This window comes from Tupaia chinensis, unplaced genomic scaffold (genome assembly GCF_000334495.1).
Source record: "Tupaia chinensis unplaced genomic scaffold, TupChi_1.0 Scaffold144529_1, whole genome shotgun sequence".
Lineage (NCBI taxonomy): Eukaryota > Metazoa > Chordata > Mammalia > Scandentia > Tupaiidae > Tupaia > Tupaia belangeri.
The window spans coordinates 3,591,201-3,601,719 of record NW_006204388.1 but is presented as its reverse complement, the minus strand read 5'-3'; the positions used below and the strand labels follow the sequence as shown (position 1 = coordinate 3,601,719).

Sequence of the window (10,519 nt, the reverse complement as noted above, 5' to 3'; positions counted from 1 at the left end):
CACTCCGGGCACGTGTGCGTGCATGCCCAAGATCCCGAGAGGAGAATGGAGGAGAAGGGATTCCTCCTCCTTCACCCCCTCTGGGGGGTGATTTCTCGCTTTCTGTCTCTATGTCTCTCTCTGTCTGTCTGGCGAGCCCACGTGCCCTATAGCAAAAACCTCTCCAAAAAAAAAAGAAAGAGGAGACAGAGAACCAGCTCTGGTGTGGTGGTTAAGGTGGGATCCCACACAGCCAGTTGTGTGCTTTAAGTCTGAGATCCTGCGTCCTGAGAACTGTAGTAGGCGTGCATGTATGTGTGTGTGTGTGCGTGCCCCAAATCATGAAAGGACAAAGAGCTGGGGGAGAAGGGATTGTGGCATGACCATTCCCCATAGAGGGTGCTTTCTCATTTTCTCTTCTCTCTCTCTCATTTGTTTCTGGCTCTCTCTCCAGCAGGCACTCATGCTCTCTGGCAAAATTAAGAAAAGAAATAGAAAAAAGAACAGAAGAAAGAAAGAGGAGAAAGAGGGGAGCTAAAAGAATATTTGAAGAAATTATGGCTCAAAACTTAACATATTTTATATAAAGTGTTGACTATTTCATGTAATTTATTAAATACTGTACTAAAAGTGAAACATAGAATGACTGTATGGGAACCCAGAGTAGTTTCCACTGAGTGTGCATTGTTTTTGCACCATTGGAAAGCTGAAAATTTTTGAGTTAAAACATCGTAAGTCAGGGATTATCTGTATACTACCCAGAGAAACCACTAAGAAAACTGTACAAACTGTACAAGGTGATATACTAAAAAACACTATCTATAAATGAAGATGGAATCCTTAAAAATGTCCCAGTAACCACAGGAAGGCAAGAAAATAGAAACAGAGGGTTGAAAAATAGTAAACAAAAATAATCTTAAATCTCAAAATGTTAATAATCGCCTTCAAGCACTGGCCGTGCTCCCTATTAGAGTTCTCCAATCTACCCCTTTGTCTATTTCCCACTGAGAATGGCGAGAGCATTTACTCAAAAGCTCATGGCTGGACAATTCAACAGCTTTCTATTTGTCTACATGTCTTTCTCCAGGACCATTTCCACAGAGGTTCCAGAGTGATCTTTATAAAATACAAATATGATCAAGTTTCTCTACATCCTTCAGTAATTTCCCATGATCTCTACAAGATGAATACTAAACTCTTCACTTTTTAGGCTCATCTTCCATGATTTACTGCATCTATTTATGGAAATAGGCTGAGATATTTCAGACCCCGTGTTTTGTACATGGCTTTGTCACTATTCTATCTGCTTCAAGTGTTCCTCTCCTTTCATGCATACCTCTTCCCTTCCCCAAACCAATTCCTATCAGACCTGAAAGAGTACCATCATGTAATCTCTTTGGAGAAAACCTATTTTTTTTTTTTTTGGAGAGGTTTTCACTATAGGGCGCGTGAGCTCGCCAGACAGAGAGAGACAGAGAGACAGAAAGTGAGAAATCACCCCCCAGGGGGGATGGTCACGCCACAATCGCTTCACCTCCATTCTCCTCTCGGGATCTTGGGCACGCACGCACACGCGCCCGGCGTGAGTTCTAAGGCACGGGGTCCGGGAGGCAAACCGCAGTCGACTACGTGGGAGTCCCGCAACATAGCCATTACGCCAACTGCTGGTTCCCTTTGGAGAAAACCTTTTGAACTGCATGGATCTGGCTTCTAAAACAGTTTCTGTACGTTGATAGTTTATTTGCTTTTTGCTTCCTGAGATTCTAGAGGGGCATTGAGGAAGCTTCACTTTCCACTATTGAAATAGGATCAGGGAAGATCAGTGGATGCAGTAATGGTTACATCACTGGACTCACATATATTTGACTGTGGTTCGAGTCCTGAACCCAGTGGCTCAAAACTCATGCCAGGGGAACCAGCAGTTAGCATAATGGTTATGTTGCTGGACTCCCATATAGTCGACCGCGGTTCACGTCCCGGACCCAGTGGCTTAAAACTCACGCCGGGAGCGTGTGCGTGTGTGCCCAAGATCCTGAGAGGAGAATGGAGGAGAAGGGATTGCGGCGTGACCATCCCCTCTGGGGGGTGATTTCTCGCTTTCTGTCTCTATGTTTCTTTCTGTCTGTCTGGCGAGCACACATGCCCTACAGCAAAAACCTCTCCAAAAAAAATAAATAAATAAAACTCATGCCAGGTGCTCTCTCTGGTGAGTGCACTTGCCCTATAGTAAAAATCTCTCTAAAAAAAAAGAAAGAAAAGAAATATGAATAGGAAACAGAAAAGTGTGTTCATTTATCCTTTGAATAGTCATCTTGGAGAGGAAATGTACCATGCTTAAGAGCCTCAACTCTGGAGTAGAACATCTGGCTTCAAATCCTGGCTCTGGGGACCAGCAGTTGGCTTAATGGCTATGTTGCTGGACTCCCATGTAGTCAACCACGATTCAAGTCCCGGACCCGGTGGCTTAAACTCATGCTGGGCACATGTGTGTGCATGCCCAGGATCCCGAGAGGAGAATGGAGAAGGGACTGCGGTGTGGCCATCCCTTCTGGGAGGTGATTTCTCGCTTTCTGTCTCTCTGTGTGTCTCTGTCTGGTGAGCGCACGCACCCTAAAGCAAAAACCTCTCAAAAAAAAAAAAAAAAAAAATCCTGGCCCTGCCAGTTCCTAGTTTTGTGACATTTACTACTGATCCCATCTGCAGAATATGCGTAACAGTATCCACTTCATTGGATGGTTGCAAGGATGGATAAAATAATGTAGCACATGAACATGTAGAAAGATGAAATGTTTTGCATGATCTAGAAATATTAGCAAGTAGATAGACTATAGGAATAATTGTTGTGTCTTTTTTTATTAAGCATTACCTGCAACATTAAAACATGTCCTTCCCTTTCTAACGATTCATATTTGTCACTCAAATCTTAGTAATCCTTTTGCTCCTGAGAGCAACAATGATTGCAACACATTTTTAAAGGAAAATTCTCCTGAAAAATAGCCATGGTAGTGTATTTTTATTTAGATATGGAATTTCTATGAGGGGGGTTTGGCTAAGAATTTCTCTAAGACTACAATTCATAAAAAGCAATAATGTGAAACCACTCAGGTGTTTTGTGGTGATGGAGGATAACTGTTGTGAAATGCAATAAACACAATCTTAAATAATTGACCATTTAAAAAAGAGCCGCTGAATGGATTTTCTGAACTTGAAACTGTCTATTCTGTGATACAAATGTTTATGATTCCTTCTCAACCATGTTACTAGAAGTATGCATAAATTGTTTCATATTTTTTCAGTAATATTTTGTGGAAAATAACCAGATTAAAAGTTTCTCTCCTCCACCTCCTCTGAATTGGGAAACACTCAAAAGCAAGGATGTGTGTGTATGTATTCTCTCTCTCAAAAAAAAAAAAAGATGTTCAAGTGTAAAATTAATCTTTTAAACACCGTTGTAGAGGAATTTCTCAAATTCCAAACCCCACCTCCTTCTCCCCTTCTCCTCCATCTCCCTCCCCACTCTATATCCAGTGTTTCTTGAGGAAGACTTTCGAGGCAATGGGAAGCTGAGGTTTTCTTTTCACTTGCTTCCTCTGAGACAACTCGGCAGATATTCTCTTCCAAGATGCCTGGAGTTCTGGCTATCCGTCCAGGAAAGGTTATGAATACAAAACGGGTCTGCATTGCAGAAGCACCCTTCAACACCCCCTCCCCTCCTCTAGCCAATTTCAAGAGGGAAGGGGCCTCCAAGTGGGAAGTTCTTATTAGAAACCTTTAACAGATATGGCTCAGATTTTAATGCAGTGAGCCATTTTTATTGTGGTTCTCCAGAAAGAAACTCTTACAGCTGATTACATGCAGGAAAATCTTTATTGAGTCATAGAATTATTACACTTTTTTAACATTGCTATGTGGAATACCCAAACATGTAAAAATGACATGGGACACAACTAGCACTGAGTGGCACTTTCACAATTTTCTCTGCTTTACCCCCAATGATCAGCTATAGAATATTCACTGGTACAATCTTGTTTAGTGAGCTAACTGCCTGGCCTGGTGGTTAAGGCACCGGATCCCAAACGGTTGAATGTGCAGTTTGAGTCCCAGACTGGCCAGTTGAAAAACCTCTGGGCTCATGTGCACTCATGCCCCAAATCCTGACAAGATGAAGAAACAGAGAAGTTAGTTTTGCAGTGTGACCATTCCCCATGGGGGCAGGGATGCTCTCACTTCTCCTCTCTTTCTCCTCCCCCCTTCTCTCCCTCTCTCTCTCTCTCTCTCTCTCTCGTGAGTTTGTACTCCAGCCAGCAAAATAAGTAAAGAAATCTCATTTGGTATATCAATCTATTCTACAGCAATCTGTCAGAACTTTCTATAGGAAAACACATTTCTTAACAATCAAGTACACATTGGAGAGATATGATTAGACATTTATAGGACTTGAACACTTTAAACTAATACACAATGTTGGATTAAAAGGAGGGCTGTGGCAGCTTTCCATTCATTTTGGTATCTTATTCTTCAAACATTTGCTCTTATACGTTTATTAGTAAAGATCTTATTTTAAATGCATCATATTCAATGTTTATGTTTTTATTTCTCTTTTCTAACAAGTCAATGGTTTAACAATTTGAATTCTCTTGCTTGGGAAAAACGGAAGTCACCAACTTACAAGGTACATTATTGACAGTCCAAACCACAACACAAAATCAATCACGACAGGTGACACATTACACCGCATTGACCACGTTTTCGGCACACAATAGGACAGAGGACAGGAAGGCTGGCCCGGAAGATCTAGGGCTCACATGACGATGCACTTGCCAAGCAGCTTCTCCGTGGTCTTGGGCATCTGCGATTTCTTCTCGGGACCCTCGGGGCAGGTGTCAGCCTTCCTCTGGTGGCTCAGCAGCGTGTGAAACAGCTCCCGCACGTTGATGTCTGCCTTGGCCGAGGTCTCCACGAAGGTGCAATTCCACTCCAGCGCGTAGGCGGCACCATCCCTCAGCGCCAGCTGCCTGCGGCCGCTCTCATCAATCTTGTTTCCCACCAGCACGATAGGGAACTTCTGCAGGTCGTTGCCTTTGATCTCGCGGATCTGCTCGTAAAGCGGCTTCAGCTCCTCCAGGGTTTCCTTCTTGGTAACGGAGTAGACAAGAACGAAGGCGTGGCCCCTGGCAATGGCGAGACGCTGCAGACCCGGGTAGCGGTGGCCGCCGGTGGTGTCGGTGATGTGCAGGGCGCCGGGGGTGTGGTTGCAGCCCAGCACCTGACGGTAGGTATCTTCGATGGTTGGCAGGTACGCCTCACGGAACGTGCCGCGCACCCATCTCTGCACCAGCGCGCTCTTGCCCACGCCGGCGGAGCCAACTACCACCACGCGGTAATCTTTGCTCCTGCGGTGAGGCATGAAGGCGCGGATAACCAGCAGGGTAGGCAGGCCCCCCACCAGCCGCTCCTTGAAGCCAAAGCAAGAGTTGCCCATTGCTGAGAAGAAAGGGGCGCACAACTTCTCCGGAACGTAGCCGGCAGGAGAAGCCTAACAAGGGGGGGGGGGGGGAGAGAGAGAGAGACAGAGAGAGAGAGACAGAGAGAGAGAATTTAACCTGCACCGTTGTCTGAACAAGTGCTTGGCCCCGTGCTCTACTGAGATTCTGGGAAAAGTCCACTCTAATATAAATGGGTTCCTCACAGTAAGAAAATCCCCAGGTTTTGATTTGTATTTCCTAATGACTAATGCCATTGAGCATTTCCCCCCCCACAGACCTGTTGGCCACTTGGTTGCTGAGTCTTGTCAACAAGTATGAAGTTGCCCTTAGTTAGAAATAAGCTCTGGTGCTGTGTTGCATAGCAAGGTGCCTATTGTCAACTACACTGTATTACATATTTTGAAACAGCTACAAGGATTTTCAACATTCTCCCGGTAAAGACAGGACACATACATGAGGTAATGGAGCTGCTAATGTCCTTATTTGGTTTTACACAATGCGTTCGTGTACCAAAGCTTCAATACTGTACAATTATGATAAGTCCATTAAAAACAAGTTGAGAGGTTGACACGGAGTGGGGAGGGGGGAAATGATAAATTTCCAGACAGACCAGCCTGTTTTAGAATGGGGTCATGGTGGGGGCTTTTTGGGGGGTCCAGAAAGTGCAAGGATCCAGCCTTTCATGCCCTTCCATCCTTTTTTAAATCCTCACTACAACCTTCCCCTTCGAGAAACACTTGGACCTGGTTTCCTCGAGTGTAAGATGGGATCTGAAATGGACACCTGGAATTGTCTAAAAGAGAAACGAACACTGGAAGACAACATCAAAATGACACACCGCGATGGTTAAAGCTGCAACCCAGTAATCCAGGGAAAAAGGACGGAGTTTTGGTAGCCGTCGTAGTGGGTGATTATAAAGGCATCCCTTGGAGGCAGCTCAGGTAGGTACGGATGACAACTTTGCATGGCGGGTAATAGAGGAGGCGAGGCGCACCGAGTCCAGCACAGCCCTGGAGAGGCGCGAAGGGCGTCGCAGCTCGCAGGGCGCTGTCACTGCACATGCCATCGAGGACCGGGGAAGGGGTCTCGGCCTTCTCTCCTACCCCTGCCCTCCACTGCGGTAGCCGTAGCGCCCGCACCAGGCTGTATCCCAGCCCAGGGGCCAAGGGGAGTCGGGAGGAAGCCAGGCTCAACACTTCATTCTCCCTCTCCCCGTTATTACAGTCACCTACACGCCCAGTTTAAGTTTTTCCACCTCACGTTACCCTGTTCTCATTTCCTGAGCACCGTGTACGGAACGAGGAACCTTCATAGTGAATTCCCTCGATTTAGAAATCGCGCGCGTGCACACGTACACACAGGCGCGCACAATCGCCAGATCTTTTTACTTTCTCCTCTTAAATTAAATTACAAATCGCTATCTTCTTATCCCGACCACCGTCAGGGAGGAGATCTGTCAGGCTCAAGCATGTGGCAGGGTTCTGGGTCCGCCTCCGCACACCCGCGGGAGAACCGTCTGCTTGCGAACAGGCGCTGGCTGGAGCGGACAGACCTCAGTGGGCAGGCTGTTGGGAACGCCGTCTCTGTTTCTGTCTCTCATGCTCATCAAAGACATAAAATAACATTAACTTCTAAAAGTCTACCTTTTCGGCAAGTAAGATAGATACCGATTAATCACTGCGGGCAAGGGTAGGGTGCCGCGATCCAGGGTTTGGCGGGCGGATGGTACGGGATCGCGGGATTGTCGGAGAGCCCGCAGGGGCCAGAACGTTGGATTGGTGGTTCATGGCTCAAGCGCCAAGCACACTCCTTTCAGCAGTGGGCATCCAGGGTGCATGTTCCCCAGACATTCGCCCACTGATTCTCCACATCCAGGTCTGCCCGCACACTTTGACTCAAATGCTCTCTTCACTCCCATCCCCGCGGCAAAAGACAGGTTACTTTACCTCTCCGCAGTACCACCAGATGCTCAGAGCAGCAGCCCAGGAGAACCAGCACTCTCAGAGGCTCGGAGAGAAAAACTCCAGCTCCTGGATTCCGTCTGAAGCATATTAAAGATAGAAGGCGCAGGCGGGAGAGTCCACTTGCACAACGCAAGGGGGGGAAACCAGACCGTAAGGGGCTGGCAGAGCCAGAGGCACTCTGGTGGTCCACCCGGTGTCCCTGCACCTGAGTGGCTGGTTCCACCCCCCAGGGAGAGAGCCGGGGGATGGGGCCCAGAGCAGTCAAATCGCAACTGAATACCACCCTTCTGCTTTGACTTTTAAGGAAGGGGTCGAGGGTCCCTATCAGGGTATCAAGACCCTGTTAGATGTGCTCTGTTTCTCTGTCTCTCTTGCTCATGAAAAAAATAAACTTAGAAATTACAAAACTGTTCGAAAGAAAAATGGAAAATCATTGGAATCTAAGACTAGGCAAAGAGTTCTTAAACTTGATACTAATGGCATGATACATACATAGAAATGTTGATAAATTAGACCTCATTAAAAATTATGCTTTTGTTTTGTGGAAGTCCTGTAAAGGATACGGAAAAGAAAAAGTATGCACTAAGAGAAAAATCTTTGCAATCTATATATTTGACACGAGACCAGTATCTAGCATATATTATACAGACGCCTCAAAACTCAAAAATAAGAAAAATCCAATTAGAAAACAATCGCGAGATAAACAGGTGTTTCACTAAAGAAGATACACAGATGAAAAATAACCATATGAAGTTTTCCAACGTCTTTAGCCACAAGAGTGATATGAATTAAAACACAATGAAATATTGCTATACTGCTATAAAAATAGCTAAAATTAAAAAATAGTGATCATGCCAGAAGTTGATGAGGATGCAGACACTGAATCATCTATACATTGCTGATGGGAATGCAAAATGTTACAACGACTCTGGAAAAGTTTGTTATAAAATTAAGCATGCTACAAATCATGCAGCCCAGCAATTGCACTCCTGGGTATCCCAGAGGAAAATAAAACTTATTTTCACATACAATGCACACTATTTTTATCTATAAATTTTAGTCACAGCTTAATTCATAGCAGCCAATCACTAAAAACAATCTAGACATCTTTTAACCAGTGAAAGGTAAAACAAACAATGGTGTAGCCACATCCTGAAATACTGCTCAGAACCACTAGGCCCTGGGGCCAGCCCTAAAGGTCACATTCTTAGCTTATCACTTTCAGCTTCCTGTGAACAGACACCAAGTTTCCTTTTAAATCTTACTTTCCAAAAATCTGCACACACTGACACATTGGCTTAATAAGGGGCTCCCTCTGGGAGGTCCCTGTGTCTGTTTCTCCACACAGCCCATACCAACTCTCCTGCCCCACCCCGGGGCCATTCTGCAGCCTCATTCCCTTGGAAGCACACCCCATCCCTACTCTCCTTTAAGATCTACCTCTAAAAGGCATTTACCGAAAGGAACTCCTCCATTCTCTGAGCTTCCACAGCACCTTTTCACCATGTATTGCAGCTGTGTGTGTATTTACATTCTCCACAACACTGTCAGCTCATCTTGGACAGGACTGAGATTCATTTCTATCTGAGCCCCTCACAGACAGTAGTAAGTGCTGGCAAGTAGGAGGCAGAGGCAGCCGCAGTGAGATGGGGGAACATCCATCCATCCAGAGGGATGGAAATCACTAAAGAATCAGCTCTGGGGCCAGGCTTACCCTCCCCAGTCCTGGTTTCACCACATTTTTACAGTTTTTAACTTGATCCTTTATAAAAGGGGGGAACACTTGGCTAGTGCCCAATCTGGGCACTAAGGTGAATGCCTGTGGTCCTAGCTCACTGGGAGGCTGCCGGCAGGGTTATCACAACATGGTGAGACCCTGTTAAAAATACCTCTCTCTCTCCCTCCTCCTTCTCCCATATTCCCTGTTCTTTCTCCTTTTCTCCCATTAAAAAAAGAGAGAGAGAGAGAGAGAGAGAGAAAGAAAGAAAGAGAAACAAAAAGAAAGCAAGGTAGGGAGAGAGAAAGTAAAGGAAGGAGAGACAGCTGGAGTTTGGGTACCTGGTCTCCAGTTCCCATTCGGTCACATCGTTGTTATAAGGACTTAAGCAACCAACTTCTTTTCCTTTTACACACGGTATCTTTATCTGTGAGACAGACATGAGTATCAACTTTTGAAGTAATATTAATAATTTGTTTAAAAGCACTTTGGAAATGTTAAAGCACAATATTCGAGTGGGGTATTGTTTGCAAACTATGAATGAGGCAGCAATTCACTTAAGTATTTGCTAGGAGCCAGGCCTGGTTCATGTTAGCCATTTAGACCCAACTAGGACTCTGGGAGGGGGAAACCATTACCATCTTCAATTTAAAAGATGAGGAGACAGTACAGAGGTTCACTATGTATAGAGGTGAGGTCCAACCAGCTCAAGGACTTGAGAGCTTTACAACATGCTGCCCCCCAAGTAGAGACCCATGGACCGTCACGTCGTTGATTTGAGGAGTCTGTTTTCCTTGTTTCCTACTAGGTCCTCTCCACCCCCCTTTTAAAGTTCTGTAGAAAACTAATGGCAGTTGTGTTCCCCATCCTTCAGAAACAATTTCCAATTTTTCGCTTCTAGGATCACGATTAAGAATCCCTTCCTTTTCCTGTTGATGTGTCTTCTCCCAATCCTACCCTGTCTGTCCCCCACCTGTCTGCTTTCTCCCAGAACCTTGCTGCTACAAATAGCGCCCTGCTCAGAGATACCATCTCCTGCTTCAAGCAGAAATGAAGCCACGACAAAACTCACCAGCTCCACATGCATCCTCCAGCATTTTCTTTCAGCCATCCAAGGTTAATACCTTTATTCGAGTCCTGGGTTGCTTTTCCACCTGCAGTTCCAGGATCAACTGTAATGGAATCATCTGGGATGCTTGTTAAAAATACCCAATCCACATGTCCAAAATCAGAATCTGGAGCTGGGACCCAGGGGTATTGCGTTTTAGCCACCCGTTCAGGTGATTCTGATGTAGAGAGAAGATTGAACTTTAGAACTTCGCTTCGATCTATTCCCTTTCTCACCTCTTTGATCTCTCACTCACCATTTGACT

The 10,519-nt window shown here is 45.5% G+C and overlaps 1 protein-coding gene across 2 annotated transcripts; it reads right to left on the bottom strand.

Annotated features, from left to right (window-relative positions):
- Positions 1-4,229: 4,229 nt before the first annotated feature.
- On the bottom strand, positions 4,230-10,305 carry DIRAS3 (DIRAS family GTPase 3). Of its 2 annotated transcripts, XM_006167151.2 has the most exons (3): positions 10,219-10,305; positions 9,488-9,573; positions 4,230-5,515 (listed from the first exon to the last, which is right to left on the bottom strand). In XM_006167151.2, the coding sequence occupies exons 2-3, from the start codon at positions 9,503-9,505 to the stop codon at positions 4,781-4,783; spliced, it is 753 nt and encodes a 250-aa protein (XP_006167213.1). In that variant the 5' UTR covers positions 9,506-9,573; positions 10,219-10,305; the 3' UTR covers positions 4,230-4,780. The 2 variants fall into 2 exon arrangements, with proteins under 2 accessions (XP_006167213.1, XP_006167214.1); XM_006167152.2 differs by lacking the exons at positions 9,488-9,573; positions 10,219-10,305 and adding an exon at positions 7,412-7,528.
- Positions 10,306-10,519: the final 214 nt, after the last annotated feature.